The 24,438-nt window shown below is 41.4% G+C and overlaps 1 protein-coding gene across 6 annotated transcripts in view; it reads left to right on the plus strand.

Annotated features, from left to right (window-relative positions):
* Window positions 1-8,737, plus strand: part of CDK18 (cyclin dependent kinase 18) — a 101,159-nt gene extending 92,422 nt beyond the window's left edge. For all 6 annotated transcript variants that reach the window (XM_060772906.2, XM_060772907.2, XM_067468052.1 and 3 more), the window contains 3 exons: window positions 4,139-4,229; window positions 5,509-5,586; window positions 7,886-8,737. In XM_060772906.2, coding sequence (XP_060628889.2) covers window positions 4,139-4,229; window positions 5,509-5,586; window positions 7,886-7,920 — 204 coding nt within the window. In that variant the 3' untranslated portion in view covers window positions 7,921-8,737. The remainder of the gene's footprint in view (window positions 1-4,138; window positions 4,230-5,508; window positions 5,587-7,885) is intronic.
* Window positions 8,738-24,438: the final 15,701 nt, after the last annotated feature.

Below are 24,438 nucleotides of genomic sequence, written 5' to 3' on the forward strand. Positions count from 1 at the left end.
CGACTGACTTCACTATCAACCTACAGAGCTGCCTAACTTTGTTTGCTGAAAGCTACACATATATTGAAAGGCAACTCTGGTAACTTTAATAAGGGCTAGAGAGACACTTGCAGAACTATCTGCCAATCATCTCTTCTTAATAATACAGTTTGGTGGTCTTATGAGATGCCGCCAGTACATTTATTTATGCTTACATAGCCACAATTGTATCCCAGAGCAAATTGATACAAAAACCAATAATAAAGATAGATGTACTGGTCCATGGGGGGAGGAAAACACAAGATTCTGCAATTGAACAAAAACTTCATTAGGACCATCCAAAGTGTGTGGGGATTGTGAAGGCTTTTCGTTTCTCCCGAAATCATCATCAGAGTACTGACCGTATGAGCTGCTTCACATTGGGATATGTTGCCTCGGAGTGTGATGAAGCCTCCTCCTTCTGAGACCTGTAAACAGAGACAGTATTTAATACAGTTTTCAGATCAGACATGGGCAAACTTTGGCCCTCTGGGTTGAATTTGGCATCTTTCTCTATGGAATATTGTTTTGTTAGTTTTGACCCAGTTTTCAATTTCCTGTTCAACTTTACTGTGTGAACACATTGGCTTTTTCAGATGTTCCCCATTTTTCTTCTTCCATTTAATTGTTTGTAATTGGACTTTTAGCAGGTCTGTAATGAAATCCCGCCCTTTCTGGGTGCCTTTTTTTTTTTACAGTGGCTCCCATTCTTTCTCTCAGCTTCTCATGTAGAATTCCCATCCTTGTACTTAGAACTTGGTTTTGGACAGATGCATAACCTATCATATCCAGTCTCCCAAGTTTGAAGCCTTCTTGATCAGATATACCATGCTTTTTCAAGACATACTTCCTCATCTTTGTGAGGTATGGCTCATCTGAAGTCAATACTTTGTGGAAGAAGTGAAGAATATCATTCCAGAAGCAAAATCTCTCAATACCATCTACATAGCCAGTCAGTCACCTGCAATAGCTCCATGCCCCTGTGTGTTCCTCTGTCTTTCACTTGTAGGTTTGGTGAGCATACCTCCTGTGTCTCTAGACTCTTTACTTTCCTGCCCAGGAATTCATAATCCAAAGTGATCCATTCAAAGATTTCTTTGCAGTGTCATTTATGCCTACATAAATCAGAAGAAAGGCACAATGTTCTATGTTCTTAGTGAGCCTTAACAACTTTAACATTCTGTTTACACACACCAGAGAGATGGCATGCTTCACAATCCATCTTGTCCAGTTGGCACACAGTTCCCTCTGTACCAATGAGCAATGAATCTGCTACCATTGGCACTTTCTTTTCTTTTTGCTGCAGTTGGTCACTAGGTTGGCTCCTGGTGTCTTTTTGGCATCTCTTCAGCCCTATTATTCTCAATAAGATGTAAGAAATGATTGCTTAGTTGGACAAGATTCCAACTCCATTGTACGTGGTCTGTTCCTGATGGTGACTGTTCTTCAAGATGTTTCTATTTCTTCTTGTCGGTTCTGTAAAATCAAATTTCCTTTTGTTGTATCCAGAGAATCCTCATGTTTTCTGTTGTGGTGAAAGAGTCTCAAAACATAGCTGTAGTGTGTTGACCTGCAACAAACTACAGGTCTTTGATGCTTCATCCTGTAGCTATTTATTTCCCCCTTTCAGACTACTGTAATAACTCTTACTTATAGGGTTTGCTTTAGGCAACGAATACTCAGAGATGGTTTGCCAGTTTCTTCTTCTGAAATATAATCTACAGCACCTGATATTCCTTGGTGGTCTTCCATCCAAGTGTTAACCAAAGCTAACTCTAGTGCCCCCTCCAGCCACTAGATCATACTCAAGATTGAAGTCCAGTGCATATATACATACATTGAGGATGAGGTAGTAGGCATGGCAAATACACAAAGTCCACAGCGCAGTTTACTACCAGCACCGAGCTATTTCTGCTGCTAGGAGAGAGATTGCCTGCTTGTGACATCTGGGGGGGGGGGGGGGGGGTAGCCCAGGAGTATTGCCAATTGGCATGCCAGGCCAGCCTCCCTGCAAACGTATGGTTAATTCTATTGACACATCGTATGGACATTGGAGGCAGAACCTGCATAATTAAGGCATTGTCATTCTCAAGGAGTGCATGTAGCCTAGATGCCTTTGTCAGCACTGCCACCATCACCATCAAGGGCTAGTCAACTGTCAGCCTGCATGTCCACAAATTAAACAGTGAAGCACCAAACTTAGCTTTTCTAAGGCTACTCAAAACTTCCACCTCAGCTTTAATCAGGAGCTTATTAACCCGTGGGAAAACCCATGAAGTGTAAGATAAAATTTCAGTAGTGTAGGAATATCCAAAGTGGAAACTAATACATAAACTAGTTTGTAGAAGGAAGCATAGAATGTTTTGCCATATCATTGGAAACTAACACAATGGCTCCTCTATTTTCAAAGTGATCTTTGATCTTAAGGCGTCTCCTCAATCAAAATCAATTGAACTCAAGAGAATTGTTGACGTTTGTGGTGGTTGGCTGGCCTCTGCTGCCAAGATTCTTTTCCTCCTGTTCTGGCTATCCTAGGAGACATTATTTTGCTCCCACTTACTTCACCCATTCAAGCCAAGCCAAATTGAAAAGTGCATAATATAGAGTTTCTCAAGAACACTTTTATTTCCCCTAGTAAGTAAGATGATAGGTGGAAGAAAACATTTTTGCTTAGGTTTCTCTTTGGAAAGCTAGGAACACTTCTAGTCCCACGTCTGTTACTGGCTTCATAATCCGTTAACTACAAGTGTCAATAACATATGTACATATGATGACAGTTCATACTACACAATGATGAGGTTTATTCATCCCCTTCAAGGAGCTTAAGGTTGCATTCTAATTCATATTCACCTGTTAGACTTGCTTCTGAATAAATATGCATAACATTACATTGTAAAGTTTATAGACATATTTTCACCTAAAGAGCAAGAAGGCATAGCTTTTGTTAACCATGATTTGTGGCTTAAGCAGGGGTCTCTCAGATTTGAGTCATAGACTGGTACTATATATGTGTTTATTGGCTACAATTATTTCTTTCTGAAGTATTCACTGCAGACCAGCAGACCAATGATTGATGCTGGTCCACCACTAGTGTCAGCCACAATTTGCAAACCAAGCAACTAATAGGTCTTGCCTTGTCCTTTCTATTTGTACATTCGAGTTTCCATGAACATTTCCACAATTTCCATAGTTTGTGATTGGCTTATTCTAGCTTGCAAAGACCATGACTTGAGGTAACATCCAGGTCTTTGCAAGCTAGAATAAGGCAATCACAAACTATGGAACTTCCTTCTTTACACAGAGAAGAGTATATAACTATTATTAAATGTAGCATTCAGCAGACCATAACCTAACAGTGGTATTTTAATAGAAAATAACTGTTTGCAGAAACATAGAAAATAACTGCATGCAGGCAGTCTAGGCCAGGGCTTCTTCAACTTTTTTATACTCACAATAACCCCATACCTATGTTATATACCTATATACTCATGCAATGTTGGGTATATAAAATAGGTATAGAAATCAAACATTTGCTGAAAATAAATCAGCATTTACAAGGCTTACTAAACAGGCTGAAGTACAGCTGAAGCTATTTCTGCAGAATCCACTTAAACACACACTTCATTACTCACAGATTTTTGTAAGTGTCTTGATCACATTCATAAGCCTTTTACTGTTGCCAGATTTTTGTCACCCCAAAACATTGTGCTACTTTTTGTGACCTCAACAGTTTAAGTAGCGGGGGTTTAGGTCACTAGTATAGAGCTCACATGCCAAAACTGCATGATAGGATTTGAAAAGGCATGGGTTTGTTGAATCAATGCAAGTAACCTCACAAGCCACACAGCACCCACTCTCAACTGCACAGGAAGTTAGAATTGCAGCATCACAGCCGATGTCAATAAGTAGGGAAGGGATACATGAAACCCACACAAAACCCCTGTGTATTGGGATACTACTTCTTGCACCCCTAATTATATATTACACGAGAAGTTTGGGATCCTTCTATGCAGATGCATATTAATCCTGAAACCAAAATCTAAGAACAAAATGTAAATTCAAAAAATTCCCACACACTCATGTTATAGTTGAATGAGCATCCCACCCTCTTTTTTTTTAGTATGAAGCCAAACAACGCATTTCGGCTGAGGCAGCCTTGAGGCACCCGTACTTCATGGCCCTGGGCGAACACGTGCACCTTCTTCCTGAGAGTAAGTGACTAATTGTAACATGACCACACAGGCCAGCCTCACTCTTCTGCCTTCTCTGAGGAATCTTGCTCCAGGACAAAGAAAGAATTTTCCCTTTCTTGCACTAAGAATATGAGAAAAGCATGCAAATGTTCCTTGTTGTTAGAAATACGTGTATATTTTCTGGATTAGGAGTGTGCAACTGCACCAATATCCACCTCTGGCCAGTCCCCCAGGGATGGGGGTTAAACAAGGATATCATAGCACTCCATACCAACACATCACCATTTAGGGCAAAAAAGTTGTGAATTAGTGGAGAGTCAAAATGCCACATCTTCATGTAGTTTGGGGCAGCTTTCATGAAAATTTCCTGAAAATTTTGCCAGAAAGTGAAAAAGATCATAGCCTCCAGGGAAACAGAGGGTGCAGAAGTGGGGTTCAAGGGCCAGTTGCAGTCCTGTGGTTTACTCACCTGATTGCTCCCTGGAGAAAGAAAGATTCTCTGCATTTCAGGAAGATGCCTGTGAATTTGGCTTTCTGATTATGGATCCATCGCTCTTTCCAGACAAGAAATACTCCAAAAACTTTGTAGAGTTTTTCCATCTTTCCCTCTTAGATATATTTGATGATGATCAAAAAGTTCAAAGAAATAGGAGAGTTATAAATGAATCCTCTTGAAGCCTACTATTAAATCCTCATTGAAGCAAGACAATTGCTCAATAAAAACCTTCTCCAGGACATCCTGTGTCATGCAGAAGGTAGCAATGGGAGAGAGAGGACAAGATTTCATTACAAAGAAGTATGACCAGTCCAACAGTGTTTGTATTTATTGATCACAGTGTCCCCACAAACCATTTACTTTTTTGCAAGCACTTGCCACAAATGCCAAGCAGGAGCAGTTCTTCTGAATGAAGGGGGTAAAGTCTCTGCATTTCAGTGTATTTTTGGACATTTCTTTCTCCTTTTGGGAGAAATACAATTTAAATGATAGGAGGCAGAGCTCATAGCTTTGAAAGAGAAAACTATAATGTTGGGGGAAAGCAAAATCCAGATTGCAGGGGATGTTTCTCTTTTTAAAATAGCACAAAAAAGAGAAAGGAAAAGTTCTTGTTCACTTGAGCACCATCTAACATAAATACCATGCTAATGCTACTGAACATATTTGGGAGTAGTAACATACATAGTATATGGGAGAAATGCAGCCATGAAATTATACTTTACTTACAGGTTCCTCCTTTATATTGTTTTCATTCTTGGTCCTGTTTTCCTTCTCTCCATCTCCTCACCTCCTTTCCATCAGCTGCCTCCATCTTTTCTCTGAAGGAAATACAGCTTCAAAAGGATCCAGGTTACAGAGGTTCAAACTTCCAGCACTCAGGTAGGTACCAGTTTCCTTATAGGCCAATGCAATTGAAGAAAATGGATTGCTTTCTGTGGTTTTTGTAATATTATATTATAAGTCCACAAAGACCATAACAGGCATGTCATGAAATGAAGTTGTGGATTACTGACATTCAGGTATGGTGTTATATGCAGAGCCAGTGTGGTGTAGTAGTTAGAGTGCTTGATCCAGGTTCAAATTGACATTGACCCATGAAACACATGGAGACTGGAGCCAGTCTCTTTTAATCAGGCTGACTGGTCACCCAAGCTTGTTGTGAGGGTAAATTAGGAGGAAGATGGCCACATATATCACATTGAATTCATTGGAGGCAAGACAGAATATAAATGGATATATATATAAACCAATATATACAAGATTAAATATTTAGTATGACATGAAGCAATCTCACAGTTGCCTAGCGAATTAACTCATACATCGGTGGACTGGCAGAAACAGAATCAAAGTAATTCTGAGAATCCAACAGGGCTAATCCTCCTTCTGAGTCCCTTTGGGAGATAGGGCCGTATATAAATATGTTGTTGCTGTTGTTACCTATACCCTTAACTACTTCTGTTTGCTTCTTAAAAATAACCATGCTTCTTTATCCATGTCAGGCCCATGTACAACTCTTGTGTTGTTGCTGTCTGTATCATCACCAATTAGCAACACTTTTCTGCAGGGTCCACAATTCTAAATTGCACAACAAGCCTTTCTCATCTGAATGTAACCTAAATTTTGAGTGACAGTATTGATCTACAAGCTTAACTCAGGCTCCTGAGCGATATTGACTAGTCATCTTGTTTAAAATTATGTTTGAATTACTGGGGGGATGTTTTTAATGGAAGAATTCTCTTGTATTGGACTTTAGTGCATGGAGCAGTACAACTTTGTTGACTTTAGGTCACAAACTTTAGTATAGTCAGCATGTCCAGAGTTCGTCTCTGATTACTCTGTTTTAAATCAGTACAAATGGTTTAGAGGTTGGAAAAAAAGGTCAACCATCTTCTTCCCTGAATTACTCAAGCGTATATCCTCATTGAGCATCCTGCCATCAGTTTAAAGCCTGCTCTTGAGCTTCTGCAAAAACAAAGTAATTCCACAATTTAGCCAGAGAAAGCCAGGTCTCAAATTTTACAAACACATTATGAAAATATGTTTATCCTATGATTTGATTCTCCTTTTTTACAGAGGCAGTTGGCTTTCTTGTGTCAAAAAGGGGTCTGTTAGTGAGCAATACAATAGAATTTTCTTGTATCAAAAAGGGAAATGTTAGTGAGTGATACAAAAGCCACAAGAGAGCGTTAACATCAAGTGTCAGTGCAAAGAAGAATCCATCTATTCAATCATTGAAGTATTTAAGGTCCTGGTGTGTGTCGCACTGTACAGTATTTACTCAGTAGACATCACTGCCATCATCCCCAGGATTTTCATGATTCATCAAAACTTTTGTAGCCCTCTTAACAATAGTAAAAAAGGTGAGATTTGACCTCTGTCTTAATTGACTAAAAACTGGCTAGCTGGATAGTTTTAGCTATCCTATCTTATATTGAAAAGGCTATTGTTCCCAAAGTCGGCTACTGCCCCTAATACCTAAATCCAGAGTTGGCCAGTTTTCAGTCATCACACAAAGGCCAACTCAGAAAACTGTGGCCTAAATTCACAATGATTTCAATGGGCAATTAGTCTGAAGCATCTGTTTTGCCTTGTAGTCTGAGCCATGTAGTCTGAGATAAAAGAAGAAATGATGTTGTGGGTTAACCTTTAACAGTGCCCAGTACCTTGATCACTTCCTCTCCCCTTAATGTGGAAAACTGTGATTAAGAAGGCCATCTGTGGGAACCTCAATTTCACACCCCTGTAATTATTTGTCATCTGTGATTCTGAGCAAGGATGTTTTTAGATGCCACTGTGCAAAAAATAGCTAATTATGCTGGACTAGACGTCCCGGTGCAGAGACTCAGTAGACATGTTCCTGTAAAGCCAACTTTTTTGCTGTAATTGCTGGTAATGGCAAAGATCCGGCAAATTACAGTTCAGTCACCCATCATTTGAGCTGCATTATGATGTGATGTGTATGAGGCTATGGTGGGATATAACCCATTGAGTGGACTACAGACATATCAGAGAAATTGGTTCAATGATTTAGAGATATGAGGTTACCTTATTTCCTTATTCCTTGGATAACTATATTGTAAGTTGTTGGAAATGTCTTCTTTGAAACAGATTTTGGTACATAATTTCCAGGCTTTTCAAAACAACTTTTCCTAACATTTCTCCTTTTTTTCATCCCCAGCTCGAGGAAAGAACAGGAGGCAAAGCATATTTTAAACCCATTTACTCATTCAGTGCATTGTTGGGGACATCAAAAGCACTGAGAGGGAGAGGACCTTATAGATCCCATCAAGCTCATCCTCAGAATGGTGATGGCTGGTACGCACAGTACAGGATCTGCTTTGCAGTCCCACTATCTTTCATGAGCCCAAATAAAAAATGACCTGCTGCTTGGTTTGGGCTCCCATTCTTCATACAGTAATTGCTGGGCAACGATCTTCATCAAGCAATCATCTACCAGGCGTGTGGTCCTATAACATGGACATGTGCGATCCACTGCTTTTGAGGGAAGCAAAATGGCGGCAACAAGCAAGGATTTCACTGCAGAATCAACACCTTCTTTGCTTCTTAGATGTCATGCCATGACAGATGTGTTTGTTTTCCCCATCATGTGATGACTCCTAGGACAACATGCAGACAAGATGGGTAGGATACTAACAGCAGGAAACCTCTTTGAGCCACTCATATGCTGGGTTTTCTACTTTTAAACTGTTCTTCGAAAATGAATTTTATTTCTGAAGGTAATAAACATTTAGGGTAGTGAATAGAGTGGGGAGGCCATTTGCTGAATTTTCTTGGCATTCTCATTCCAGTGTTTGTTTTCTGAACTCAAGCTGCTATAAAGGAAATCCAGAATTTGTCTTTCTCGCAGGTGGGTTTCAGATTGTAGGCCATGAGCAGCATCATGTATTTATCAGATTCATACTCAGAATGTCTGTTTAATTCAATCCAAGAGTTATTCAACAAAAACTAAATAAATTGATGCACTTTCTCTGAAAAAGCTGACATCCAAGTAACTCAAGAACTCCAGAAACTGTCTGACTCTTTATTGAAACCCTACCACAAAAATGTGAATGAAAACAAGCCTTTCTTTCACCTGAAATTCCAGAGTCTTGCATTGAATTCTGCCTTTGTGTTGGGCGGTGCAAAGATGTACCTGTCCATTCATTTTTTCCAATAGCATTAGAGAAATAATATTCAGAAACCTCTGGATGTGCATGCACTCACTCATTATCCTCATTCATTCTCTCTCTCCCTTCCCCCCATCTTTCACACAGAGTAATCCTATTCATGTTTATTCAGAAGTAAGCACTATTATGTCAATAGGACTTGCCCTCAAGTAAATGTGCCTAGGACTTTAAACCAATGAAATCTATAAAACTTAAGTGAGATCTTAGGCTTACAGAAAAACAGTGTTCAAACATTGGGTTGGAAAGTTGGTCGATAACAAACCTAATGTGTATACTTTTATAAAAAATTGTTAATTGGACTCAGTAAAACAAGTTCTTAATAATCAGAGGAAGCTAGTTCTCAAACTCATGTTTGGATATATGTATATGTATGTGTGTTGCAAAGAACATTTTACCTCACTTTCTGTCCCTATGAGATTTGGATTTTGAAAAATTTGGCTTGTTGCGGAAACAAGGATTGGTGATAAAGCTTCAGTGGAGACCTTTTTCCCCAAGATAACTTTCAATAGTGAATTTCCCTTCATGGGGGTAGATTTCCCTCACTTCCTGTTGTCTTACTCCTGTTTGTAACTGAGTCATTTGTAAATCAGATGTTTGTAACTTGGGACTTCCTGTATGTGTGTGTGTGTGTGTGCATGTATGAGATAATATGAATATGACTGGACTGGAATTTCTGCCACTTTTCTTTCAGTTCTATTGGTTTGTTTTTATTCTAATAGTCAACTAACCACAAGACAAAAGTGTTGAGTGTTTCAACCAGAACAGTCGTATCAAGAAATTGTGCAGTCATTCCATTTTTTTTCCTTCTTAATATATTTTGTGCAGTGTGAAAAAGATGGCAGAGGCAGTTGGAAAACATGGGGAAATTACACTTGGGAGGCAATAATATTAGGATTCTGCATAAAACATTATGAATGAAGCAAGACTCCCCATGGAAGCACAGTACAGAATAAGTAACACTTTCTTGGATGAGATCAGTTTGTATGCCCTGATTAAGTCACTCATTCTGTACAGCCTCCAGAAAAAACATGGCCTGTCAGTACCTCAGTTTTGACAGGTGTGGAGACTTAAATGGGGAGACTTAAATGAGTGGGATTTCTTCTACTGGCACAATAATCATACAATCATCCAAGCAGTATGCCAAGTGCATGGGACTTTAGCTAGCAGATTCCAAAACTAGTACTAAATTATTTCTCTATTCATGAACTTTAGGCCAAATAAGCTTTGAAGGCTGGGAAATGGGGGCACACTGACATTTAAATTAAAAATTGCATTGCCTGGATGAACAGAACCCCACTCTTTGATTAAACAGGAAGCTCACAACTGAGAAAGTTTAAGCCTACATAGTGCATAAATTTCTTCACTAAGGCACCAGTTCTGTGCATCGACAGATGGACCACATCAATCATGTATGAGCAAGCCTTTAAAATAGTCTTAAAACGTGCTCTCAATGAGTTGGTTAGGTAATTCAAGACAACTTATGAAATTCATCTCCTTTCATGCTCCATTTTGGCCTTTCTTGCCCCTTAACCTTTCTAAATTTCAGTGCTTTGAGGGCAGGAGCAACTACAATTACTAAGGGAGAGATTGCCTTTTCAATGCAGATAGAATAGAGCAATCACATCTGGGATTAGACTAGTGGTTCTGAACCTTTTTTGTGGCTCATATTGAGAATCCTTAGAGATCCCATTAACGATCTGAAGCAAGCTATGGACCCCTTCCCAATAGACGGACTTAAAACCCTCATTTTCTAAGTAATAAGAAGGAAATTGAAGGGACAAAATTATTCAGGTTTTTCCCCCTGGTTCATACACTCTTGATTCTCATCTATGGATCACATAGGAACTAAAAAAAAAAAAAAGAAACCCTACCTAGCATTCTTGTGTTATCCTTTGGACCCACAACCTGAAATCCTTTAAAATCCCATTCGCTGTCCATGTCTTTGCTGTCCACATTGCACAATCCCTCCTATTATTTTATGTGGGAAGTTTTACCCTAGATTTTTTTTCTTGGTTCCTTCTGTCTTCAACACCATGTCAATACCCATTGTTTACAATCTATTTGCTTTCCAGTCCACTATCTTAGTCCCATGTCTTTTTTCCATTCTGTCTTTGACCAAGATGCCAGCACGCCACACAATAGAGCAAAGAGCCATTCCAGTAGTGAGCACTTTGAAATTTCTTCACTCACCTGAAACACATTGTTTTCCTCTCTTTTCATGAAGCTTTCATTTTCTCCTTCCTTTGTACTCTTCTCTCACACTCAATTGATGACTTTCCCTTACCAACTTTGCCTCTGAATCCTTTGTCACTCATCAGATTGGGCTTGACTTTGCCCCACAAAACTGTTCCTAAACAAAACCATAATTTCAACTGATACCAAATTTGTGTCATCCAGGGCCTGCCATTTTGAAAGAAATCGGTTCACTCCAAAATGAATATTTGACCTTTTAATACTCATGGGATACTATTATTCAGGCATACAAAAATATGTTGATAATCTTCTTGGATGACAGTTATGAGAAATACATGTCATAAGGGTAGGAGGAAAAATCCTACATCTTCTGTACAATGAAGTTTCAGGAGGAAAAACTGGAGAAGAAATGAAAGCACATTCCCCCTTCCTTGCCATTTTCCACAGACATCACGTGCAGAACTACATAAAAATAGGTCACTCCAATTTACAAGTTGCTTCTGGCCCCAAATCTGTACTCTGTAGCACAGATGTGAGCCCCCAACCTTTCCCTGAGGCTATGACAGCCCTTTCCCATTACAGTTTTGCTGATAGAGATCAACTGGACTATGAGTAAAAAGCAGCTGTTTTAGAGTGAATAACATGCCAAGACAACAGCAATGTTGCTTTGGATCAGTGAGGCAGAACAAAGGCTTCCCCAGCAAGCCCAGCAGTTTCTGGATCTGTGATAGGCAAGAAATAAAAAGAGCACAACACAATATTAAAATCCTTTCCAAAAAGATAATAGGGGTTTTTTAAATGTCCACTTCCCCTGTGGAAGGACAACTGCCTAGGAGCTGTACTTTCTGAATAAAACTGGAAATAAATAAACTTAGTGTAGGTTTACCACCTTTTCTAATTTAAGCAGGGCTGTGTGGTTTTTCTGAGGCTATTATAATTATTCAGCATTTTTTTTCATGTCAGGAGCGACTTGAGAAACCACAAGTGTGTGAAGGAATTGGCTGTCTGCAAGGACATTGCCCAGGGAATGCCTGGATGTTTTGATGTTTTACCATCCTTGTGGGAGGCTTCTCTCATGTCCTCACATTGGGAGCTGGAGCTGACAGAAGGGAGCTCATCCGCACTTTTCCCTGATTCGAACCTCTGACCTATCAGTCTTCAGTCCTGCTGGCACAAGGGATTAACCCATTGTGCCTCCAGGGGCTCAATTTTTCAGCATAAACACAATTACAACACATTAAAACTGAACTATATATTGAAAGTCAACACAAGTGGTTCTCAACCTGTAGGTCCACAGGTGTTTTGGCCAACAACTCCCAGAAATCCCAGCCAGTTTGCCAGCTGTTAGGATTTCTGGGAGTTGAAGGCCAAAACATCTGGGGACCCACAGGCTGAGAACTACCGGAACACCAATGAACTTGCTGATAAGTAGTTCTGGATATTAGAGGAGGAAAAGAGTTTTTGCTGTATTTTTAATACTGAATGTAACTGGCTATAGTGATTCCATTGACAGTGCTATTCAAGAGTTAACAGTTCATGTGTTTATTTGATCCTTAGGACGAACGACCCTCACATGATTTCAACAAGGCATTTAAACCTGTGCTAATGCACAGCGACTAGGTTGTTTTATGGAAATCAATACATCCTAAGAGTTAATGTTGTAGCCTAAGTACTTTGGTGGTTTGGTATAATCGAATTTCATTGGAGGATTAAATGCAGCAGTAATTCTTTCTTTATTTCTTCCAAACATTTTGCCTTACTGAGAAGCTATGAAAGCATTGTAAGGATAGTGCTTATTCTCGGACTTCTAATTTTAAAGGTCTAACAGAAGAGGAAAGGGGAGTGGAGAACAGGGAGGGAGAAAGCAAGTGCAGGTATCAGTTTCTACATTACAGCTAGGTTGGAAACAAGGTGAATAATACAGGGTATTACACAATTATAGTATTCCAATTGCACATGAAATGGCATAGCTTCATCCAATGAAATCCTGTGGTTTGTAGGTTGGAAAAGCGCAAGAGGAGCTGTCTGACTGATCCTTTCTAAACTGCAACTTCCAGAATTCAATAAGATGGAGCCATGGCAGTTAGAAGTAGAATCATAGCCCTATAATAGTGATTGTGAAAGGGTCTCTTGTCTCTCTGTTAATAAATAATAATAATAATAATAAACTTTATTTATACCTCGCCACCATCTCCCTGAAGGGACTCAAGCGGCCAGGCATGTAGCCGGGGGGGGGGGGGGGGGGGCATGAGGCCAAGCCCAAGAATTACAATAAGGCAAAATAAAATACATACAGTAAACAATAACATCAAATAAAATACTAAATAATAACAAAGTAATACAATAAAATAATAACAATAACATAATAACAAAGCTATAAAATGATAAAGGGATTAAACAAAGCGAGCTGGGCCAAATGCAAAGGATAAACTTATAAAACCCCTGGGTGAGATAGAGAAATAAAATGGTGTGTCTAGTGGAAGACTCGGGTGGGATAAACAATAGAGTTAATCTTCACTGAGGGATGAGATAAAGTGCATCAGTAGGACAATTTTTACTGGGACAGGCATGGTATGGGGATTTGTTATTCATTCCTCACAAGAACACCGGAAAAGCCAAGTTTTTAAACTTTTTCCTGAAGGCTGCTAGGGTGGGAGCTTGACTAATCCCCCTGGGGAGCGAGTTCCAGAGCCAAGGGGCCACCACTTTTTTAAAAAAGGATGGTCACTACCATCCTTTTGTCCTTTTTTTGCAGTCAAGTGGAAAGGCTGCTGATGGCACTCTTTCATGAAGACCACACCTTTCTCATTTCCTGTTCAAGAGGGGGGCAATTGGAAAATATACATGCAGCCTCTTAGTGCCAGTTATGATGGCATCTAGTGTCATCACATGAAGAAGTAGAAGATAGGGCTTCTGTAGATTTCAGACTTACCTGGAAGAGGGAATTTCAACAGGTACAATTTTTATATAAGTGACTTTTGCTGAAATGCCCTTGTTCAGGTAACTATTGGAGCTACAGGCATCCAGGCTATCTAATAGGTTCCCAACAGCCCCATTTGGTGCAGTAGTGTAAGACCAAGAGAACAATTGTCCCTATAAGTTGGACTCACAAGGCAAATGGGATAATTTGTCCTGGCCCTGCCATATAGAACAGTATTCCTGGCAGCTCAGGTTTTGCCAATTCAGGACAATGGCTTCCTGAATTGAATCCCTATAGTTTCCCTCTTTTCCTGCTGTCATTCACAATACCAAGAATTATTTTATTTCCCAGAGAGTCACATCATCTTATGATATCTCTGAAGTACAGCAGCCTTAGTTTAGTCCTCTTCATTTCTGTTAGGCACCATATCTAATATTGCTAATAGTTAAAAGCAAATATTTTCAAGTTGATTTTTTCACAGCACAATAAGATTCAGAGATGAATTTCTAACACATTCCAATGGAATTGGGAGAGGCAGACCTCCACTGGCTATCCAGCACTCTGTGTGCTCTCAAAGGTGACTTTGAAGGACTGGGAAATACTCCAGAGACAATTTTGGAAGCACAGAGCAGTGCAAGGGGGCAAAGGAAACAGAGATAAGTTTTGTTACAACCACTTATTTAGCTCATAGAAACTTTATGCTTGAGTAAAGATCTTAAGGCCCCCTAGTGGTGCAGTGGGTTAAACCGCTGAGCTGCTGAACTTGCTGACTGAAAGGTTGGCAGTTCAGAAATCCGGGGAGTAGGGTGAGCACCTGCTGATAGGCCCAGCTTCTGCCAACCTAGCAGCTTGAAACATTCAAATGTGAGTAAATCAATAGGTACTGCTTCTGTGGAAAGGTAACAGTACTCCATGTAGTCATGCTGGCCAGATGACCTTTGAGGCACCTACGGACAATGCCAGTACTTCAACTTAGAAATGGAGATTAACCACACACCCCAGAGTCGGACACAACTAGACTTAATGTCAGGGGGGGAAAACCTTTACTTTTAAAGATTTGTGAAACAAGTCATTGAAAGGAAAAGAAACAGCAGTTGCACTTGTGTAGTGCGTAAAATTACCATTAGCTTCACCAAGTATCAGGTGGTTTAGAGACTACTGCAGCATGTTGAGGACCAGTGCCTTCTCAGCCTAAAATCCCAGTGAGTATTCCTATTAGCACAAATCCTGCATTTGCCAACTGGTACCAATAACACAGAATGAATCTAGGCTCTGAAATAGAAGGAAGTGTCTGAAGTGGAAGTCCACTGTTCAACAATATTGACTTTTGGCATTATAGGAGGCATTACCAAGGAACTGTCTTTGAAGTGAAACATAGTCTGTAATGTGTTTTCCTGCTTCCTAGGATGCAGTAATTCTGCCTTACATCTCTTTCCTGGACAATTTCTTATTGTTATTGGGTTTTTTAGGTCCCTGTATGTAAATATCCCTGTGAGTTTTAAGATAGTTGCTTTTTCCCCCATTGCTTTTCAATTGTTGTTTATTCTCTTAGGTCAAGTGATACTATATGCAAATATTTGGATCTGCGCTGTACAAGGCTTGATCTATAAACCCTCTGTGCTTCCTTGTTCATGTGGCATGGAAGGCTGCATCCCATGTGATGGCTTGCTGCGTATGCAGACGTAAGCACATTCCTTGGGTAGCTTTTCCTTTTCTCCCGCTTTTGAGTCTGACCTTGCAAGATCATAAACCTTATGGAGGAATGTTGACATAGCAGGAGTGTGTGTGTGTGTAACTTTCAGTAAAGGCATGATGACATCAGATGGGCATTTTATGAAGTGCCCAAGTCTCAAGCTCCCTGTTATTTCTATATACTTTTGCAGTACTACAGCAGGCCCCCTCGATGGACTGTCACCTTGTTGTGGTGAGGGGGCTTGCGTGTTCCGATGAACCTGTAGGCACAACAACTGGAGTCGTGCACTCCCAGGAGTGGCTGCGGGGGAGGTTCCAGACCAAGCACAGTCTGAAGACCCAAAGACCTCAACGGCGGAGCAGGCGGAGGATAACATGGTACATGTTACAACGGCTGCGAAGGCGGAAGAAGGCTGCAACAGACTGAGAAGCCACGGTCATTGTGTTAAACTACATCACCAGTGGAACCTCACTCTGTGAAGTCTGTGTGTTGATCAGCTGTGCACTGACCTCCACACATTAAAAAAATCCACGCACAGGCGTCTTCCAAAGAAAATAAAAACCAAGCAACCAAAGTCCCATGGCGATCAGCGAGTGGCGACGGGGGCAGGACTGTGAAATCTGGAAGCCCTTAGTCACAGACTGGCACATGGGCGGTGGGTACGGACTCAGTCGTTCTACCTCAAGGTCCGAGGCAGTTGAGTAGTTCGGCAGCTGTATCCGCGACTGAGCAGCCCTATTGAGGACCCACTCTGCTCACCCCACACGGGGAGGGGGCTAGAAAAGGTGCCCCAAACATAGTCTGCCTCACTCATCCCTGACTGGACTGCCGCATCCAGTGGGGTCACCACCCTGCGGCCAAAAAAGAAAAATGAACTTCGGTACGTGGAACGTACGGACTCTGATGGACAACAGTGGCAGTGAACGCCCCGAACGCAGAACTGCCATCATTGCAAGGGAGCTGGGACGCTTCAACATCGACATAGCAGCCCTTCAGGAGACCCGGAGAGCAGGAGAGGGACAGCTGAAGGAAGAAAAAGGAGGCTACACCTTCTTCTGGAAGGGACTGCCCGAAAAAGACCAAAGAATGCACGGAGTTGGCTTCGCCATCAGAAATGATCTGATGAAACATCTGTCCGAAGCACCCACTGGCATCAACGAACGACTCTCAACCCTCCGAATCGATCTTGCCAAAAACCAACGGGCAACCATCATAAGTGCCTATGCACCAACACTAGATGCTGACGAAGACATCAAGGAGAAATTCTACTGTCAGCTGGACACCGTCCTATCGGGGATACCTAAGGAGGACAAAATCATCCTCCTGGGGGACTTCAATGCAAGAGTCGGGCGAGACTTCGACCTGTGGCCAGGGACCATTGGAAAAGACGGGGTTGGAAACAGCAACTCAAATGGCATCCTGCTTCTCACCAAATGTGCAGAACACAACCTTGTCATCACCAACACGCTCTTCCGCCAGAAAAACAAGTTCAAGACATCATGGAAGCACCCCCGGTCAAAGCATTGGCACCTCTTAGACTATGTAATCACACGCGCCAGAGACCGCCGTGACGTGCTCCTCACAAGAGCCATGATAGGTGCTGACGACTGCTGGACTGACCACAGGCTAATTCGATCCTCGATGGCTATCAAGATCGCCCCCAAGCGCAGACTCCAAGGAAGGAAGACAAGGTGCAAAATGAACACCCAAGCCCTTCAGGAGCCCTCCAGACGAGCCCATCTCCAAACAGCACTCAAGGACCATCTACCCACAGAACACCCCGAAAATGTTGAGGAACATTGGAACAAACTGAAGACCTCCATCATCCAAGCCTGCGAAGAAACTATTGGATACCAAGCCAAGAAACATCAAGACTGGTTTGATGAAAATGACATCGAGATCCAACAGCTAATTGACAAGAAAAGGAAAGCCTTCCAAGCATGGCAGAGAGACATCAACTGTGCTGCTAAGAAAAAGATCTACGCCAGTGCAAAAGCTGAGGTCCAAAGAAGGACAAGAGAACTCAAGAACATCTGGTGGACAAAGAAGGCCGAAGAAATCCAACACCTGGCAGATACCCATAATGCTCAGGGATTCTTCAAAGCCACAAAGGTAATCTATGGACCAAGAAACCATGGCATACAGCCTCTACGCTCATCAGATGGAACCAAACTCCTGAAGGACCAAAACTCAATTGCACTACGTTGGAAAGAACACTACCAAAGCCTCCTGAACCGCAGCTCCAATGTGGCCGAAGAGGTCCTCTCACAAATCCCACAACAACAAACCAGGGATGAGCTTGCAGCACTGCCTAGTTTGGAAGAAGTCAGCAATGCCATCAGCCAACAGAAGAATAACAAAGCCAGTGGACCAGATGGGATCCCTGCTGAAATCTTTAAAGAGGGAGGACCTGAGCTAACACACCAACTCCACCAGCTCATAGAAAAAGTGTGGGTGACCGAGAAAATCCCAGCAGATTTCAAGGACGCCACCATCATCACCCTCTTCAAAAAAGGGGAAAGAACAGACTGCGGAAACTATCGAGGTATCTCCCTTCTAACCTCCGCTGGGAAAATCCTCGCAAGAATCCTTGCAAACCGCCTTCTGCCCCTCTCAGAAGACACCCTCCCAGAATCCCAGAACGGCTTCCGCCCCTCCAGAGGAACCGTGGACATGATCTTCACTGCACGACAACTCCAAGAAAAATGCAGGGAACAAAACCAACCCCTGTACATGGCATTCATCGACCTTGCAAAGGCATTTGACACAGTGAATCGCAGCGCTCTCTGGACCATCCTCCACAAAATCGGGTGCCCTAACAAATTTGTGAACATCCTGCGGCTCCTCCACGATGACATGATGGCAACAGTTTTGGACAGCAGTGGCTCCCAAAGTGACCCATTTAAGGTGGAATCCGGTGTCAAACAGGGATGTGTTATCGCCCCAACTCTATTCTCCATCTTCATCGCTATGATACTTCACCTTGTTGATGGGAAGCTTCCCACCGGAGTGGAAATAATCTATCGGACAGATGGCAAGCTATTCAACCTCAGCAGACTGAAAGCCAAAACCAAGGTTACAACAACATCTGTTATAGAACTCCAGTATGCTGATGACAATGTCATCTGTGCGCATTCAGAAGAAGATCTACAAGCCACTCTAAACACCTTCGCAGAAGCATACGAGAAGCTCGGCCTGTCACTGAACACTGAGAAAACCAAGGTGCTGTTCCAGCAGTCACAAGCCAATTCCTCTCCAATGCCAGTAATACAGCTTAATGGTGTAACATTAGAAAATGTCGACCATTTCCGCTACCTTGGCAGCCACCTCTCCACCAAAGTCAACATCGACGCCGAAATACAACACCGCCTGAGCTCTGCAAGTGCAGCATTTTCCAGAATGAAGCAGAGAGTGTTTGAGGACCGGGACATCCGTAGGGAGACCAAGGTGCTTGTCTATAAAGCCATTGTCCTCCCAACCCTGCTCTATGCCTGTGAGACGTGGACAGTCTACAGACGTCATATGCAACTCCTGGAACGATTCCATCAGCGCTGCCTCCGGAAAATCCTGCAAATCTCCTGGGAAGACAAGCGGACGAACGTCAGTGTGCTGGAAGAAGCAAAGACCACCAGCATTGAAGCGATGGTCCTCCAACATCAACTCCGCTGGGCCGGCCACGTTGTCCGGATGCCTGACCACCGTCTCCCAAAGCAGTTGCTTTACTCCGAACTTAAGAACGGAAAACGGAACGTTGGAGGACAGGAAAAGAGATTTAAAGATGGGCTGAAAGCCAACCTTAAAAACTCTGGCATAGACACTGAGAACTGGGAAGCCCTGGCCCTTGAGCGCTCCAGCTGGAGGACAGCTGTGACCAGCAGTGCTGCAGAATTCGAGGAGGCACGAGTGGAGGGTGAAAGAGAGAAACGTGCCAGGAGGAAGGCGCGTCAAGCCAACCCCGACCGGGAACGCCTTCCACCTGGAAACCAATGCCCTCACTGCGGAAGAAGATGCAGAGCAAGAATAGGGCTCCACAGCCACATACGGACCCACAGGGAAATCCATAATGGAAGACCATCTTACTCGTCCAACGAGGGATCGCCTAAGTAAGTAAGTACTACAGCAGGGATGTGTGCATAGTGTCAGATGCAGCCCCACCTCACCCCGTGATGTTTTTTATGACCCTTGACATCTTCAGAATCCTCAAACTGACTTTGAACCCAAAGAGGAGGAGATTTTTGTTCCTCTACACCCAAAAATTTGACACTGTTTTTTTCTATTTTTCAGTAGTTTTTCCATACTGTTTACTTTCCCTGCAAAAAAAAACCCCAGAAATTGACTTCTGATTTGTATCTAGATGGTAGAATTTATGCAGTTCAGCATAATCTTAACTAGCATACTCAATGCTATTGAATCATGTGAGTTGTAGTTATATAAAATCACTCTTTGGCAGAGATGGTGCTTCAATAGACTACACATTCCAGGATTTCACAGCATTTAGCCAAATCAGTTAAAGTAGTGTCAATGGATCAGTAAAGACACACATTTTGCTACAGTTGATTGTTGGAGAATATTTGGAAGTGATGTCAGGGTTGTTGTTTTTCTTTTTTACAAAACAGTCCCAGAGACTGGAAAATAAAGATTTTCACCATCTGTATTGATCCCACACATGTGTGTACCAAATGAATCCAACTTAATAACAAAAGCAACAAAAGCAACAGGACATTGATCAATTGGATGTGCTTTCATCTTGCAATCACATCGCACCATTCATAGAATTTTACATGGAGACCAGATGTCATTGACTTGAATCCTCTTGGTGACATAAGCACGTGTTAATTTGTGGATATTCATCCATACCTCTTCTTTGGGTTATTCACTACCTCTTGTTCATTGTTTAAAATGTTCTGCAGGTGCCAGGAAAGTCTTGGGAGGCTACCGTGTCCATTTACTAGTCTCAGGTGCAATAGCAGCAAAGTGAAAAGGAAACAAGATCACTCCTAGTGAACTCATTTCTCTTCCCTTCAAAGCCAAGGCAGACAGCATCTAGCCAAGGCAGACACACTAGAGAATGAATCCATTAAATCCTGCAGAATTCTGGGGTTTGTAGTTTAGGGAGGAACCTCAGAATTCTGCAGGAAGCAGAAACCAGATTTAAAGTGGATTGATTCTCTAGTGTGATGAAGTAGTTGGTCACTTCACCTTCCGTGCCAGTGAAAGGCAATGGTAATATCCTTCTTCTTGCACTTGAGAGCTGCTATGTGGGGAATAGTAGTGTGGGAGTGCTATATACAAAGTAGTATATTTAATACATGCAATATATACTCTTGTATTCCATACTCCCATATTCCTTCAGTCTGATTATCTTACCAACGAATGCACATTTTCAGACAGTTAGCACTACTAATCAAAGTACATAGAAATTCAATCACCACCACCACCACCACCACCACCCCCACCACCCCCACCACCCCCGGCAACAAATTTTCTCTGAAAGAAGAGTATGGCTACAGTCCTGACAGTAAACTCATACTAAGCACAGCTGGATTTCCTCCTGAATAAACATGTAAAAGACTATGTTCTGAAGAGTGCATTTTAGTGTGTGTTGGTCTTATTATTTAATATATGTTCTAAACCAACATACCCCATAACAGTGTATTTTACTAAAAACAAAAAACAGTTTTTGCTTACTTCCTCATCTTTGCCTTATCATTTCCCTCATCAAAATTAGCTTTCTAGAATGCTTCTTAAATCTTAAATGTGCAAAGCCACTTTAAACACAAGTGTTTTTTCTGTCTAGAGGGTGGTAGTTCCCTGTTCAGTAAAGTAAGGCCAAGTCAACTGTCTCTTTCAGATGTGATTGATTGGGTTGTTTTCATCTTAAGTTTTCATTTCAACAACTCTTTAATTGAACCAAATTATAAATATTTTTTTAAGCATCACATCTTGCCACTGCTTTCTGGAAGTGTGTTTCAACAACAACACAAAGTTCAAGGTGGGGTCAACTTGAGTGTTTTGTGCCTAGCTTCTTGCACCTAGCAAATTGGGGACAAAATGTCTAGAGCTTAAAAGGTTAAGCAGTTTGGAGAAGTAACCTTTTTAGACTATAATTCCAGAAATGCCCCTGCCATCACTGTCTGTGCTGACTGGGGGGATTTGGGGAGTTATATTCTGAATGGTAATTTTTCAAATACTGGAAGGCTGCAGAATACAAGTGTATAGTCCAGTCCCATCTGACCTGCTAGTCCATTTATGGCCCACCAAATGCCGCTTGAATTAAGATTTCCATCATGCTTTCCAGTATAGCTCTAGGAAAAAGATAAGAGAAACTATCACATGCAACTCAGCAAGTACTTGTTGTTCCCTCTAGCAGCAGCCAAAAGAGCCTGTGCATTTTAACGTCAACTCCCAGAATCCCCAGCCACTGTTAATAATGTGATGTTCGATACCACACGTTAATTCTAAAACATTATGCCTTAACTGAGGATCACTCCTACTGAGACTCCAGTCTTTATAACCCATTACACATACTCTCTTGGCCAAAGCCAGAAAAACATGGCTTTGATTCTGTGCAGGATGAGGTATTGCAATGTCCTTGATATAGCAAGATCTATATTGTTAGACACAGAATTTAGAAGTTGAGACTATCTTCTTAAAGCCACTTATCTACAAGGAAGACCCATTAAACCTCTGAGTAATCAGACAACAGACTGCTCCTATTAATTATGAATCTATATAACTGTCTCCAATGATTTTTGCATACACAAATACAGCAATGGTATCAGATTTCAGTAAACTTTAGGTAGCATAGGTTGAGCATCCACTATCCAAAATGCTTGGAACCACAAATGTTTTTTGATTTTTCGAATGCCTATATTTGCATATCCATATATAATGAAATATGTTGGGGATGGGCCCAAGTCTGAATACAACATTCATATATGTTTTATATATGCCTTGCACACATAGCCCAAAAATATTTGTAAAAACCTTTTCTGCATGAAACAAGTACGTGTACCTTGAACCATCAGAAAGCAAATGAGTCAATATTCCAGACACTTTAGAATTATGGATAAGAGGTGCTTAACCTGTATTTTTCATTCATGATTAGAGCTCGTAAGTATTTTGCAGTGCATAGGACTGTTGTCTAATGGAAGAAAAAAGGCTGCAGTGCAATCCTATCATTGTATCCTCAGAAGCATGGCCTCTTGGATATCAGGCATACATTTGACATGAAAGTAAAGTGAGGAGAAGGACTGATATGTATGTTTTCTGGAACTAATTGAAGTCAGGATATAAGGCTGTGTTTTGTGCTGTATATTTTTGCTAAACCTGGCCATCATGGTGCCCAATTTATAGCAATATGTTGTGTTACAAGTCAAACAATGTTCATTCTGCTCAGTAAACTGGAATACCTACAGTTAGATGCACCTGACTCAGAACTATTAAGGAACGCATGCATTGTGACTCTGCAGGATAGCTCTTCCATCCTTGACTGAAAATCTGGCAATTTTGGAGGCTGCCCAGTCTGTATTTAAGAATATTGGCAAATAATTTGTGTCTTAACTTTCATATGAAAATGTCTAAGATATTTCAGGTTTAATTTCCAATAGAACCTAAGTATTGTTGCATCCTTTTCAATCTTCTTATACTTGTTTTCTTCTTGGAAAAAATATCTGCACTAATTCAACAAAAGCTATTGTCTGAGACAACCTTTAAGATTTTTATATTGATTTACAGTGTCTACTATCTCTAATATTTACTGCTAATCAGCATTAGAATAATAGATTTGGAAGAGACCTCGTGGGCCATCCAGTCCAACCCCCTGCCAAGAAGCAGTAAAATCATATTCAAAGTACCCCCTACAAATGGCCATCCAGCCTCTGTTTAAAAGCCTCCAAAGAAGGAGCCTCCACCACAATCCGGGGCAGAGAGTTCCATTGCTGAATTGCTCTCACACAAGCATCTTACATTATTTACCTTGTTTTCCAATGGTGTCATCATGATGGAATTTAGGAGGATGATGGGAGACAGCCAGGGTCCCACTCAAGAGAATGTGGGGCCTGAAATGCAGCACAGCTGGCTGGCTCAGTACATTTTTACATCAGTCAACCCACATTGCCACCTGTGGTTTCAAAGAACCTCTTCCATCAGATCATAAAATCTGAATCTTAAAATTACTTGGCCACAAGCGACCAGATCCAATGTTATCTTGGAAGGTAAGCAGGGTCAACCTTGGTTAATACTTGGTTACCACCAGCAATAGAAGGTAGTGTTGGCTATATTTTGGAGCAAGAAACAGGCAAAAATACATCTGTGTATTCCTTGCCTGAGAAAATGCTATGAAATTCAAGGGGTTACTATAAGTCAGTAGGTGACTTAAAGGTACACATACACACGTTGTTTAGTGTATGCTTCCTCTGTATTTTGAGAAGATTTTAATGGGAGGAGATGAATAACTCATGCTACACAGGATTAGAGGTTCTCTCTCCCTTTTTCTGACTTGTTTTGGGAAAAAATTGCACATTCTCTGTGTCCCCCATTGCCTCCGTCTTCTTGATGGCATGATCTGTCCTCCGTTCAGAGAAAAAAAAAGATGTAGGAGAGAAATCAAAGCAGCCTATGTGAGAACATGACCTTGAAGTGTGCTTTTTTTTTAACTTGGTCACTTATTTAATAAAACCATGCCAGAAGGTAAAAACACCAAGCGCTTTCAGCAGGTAAATTTTGATCAGGTGATG

Source organism: Anolis sagrei, chromosome 4 (assembly GCF_037176765.1).
Source record: "Anolis sagrei isolate rAnoSag1 chromosome 4, rAnoSag1.mat, whole genome shotgun sequence".
Taxonomy (NCBI): domain Eukaryota; kingdom Metazoa; phylum Chordata; class Lepidosauria; order Squamata; family Dactyloidae; genus Anolis; species Anolis sagrei.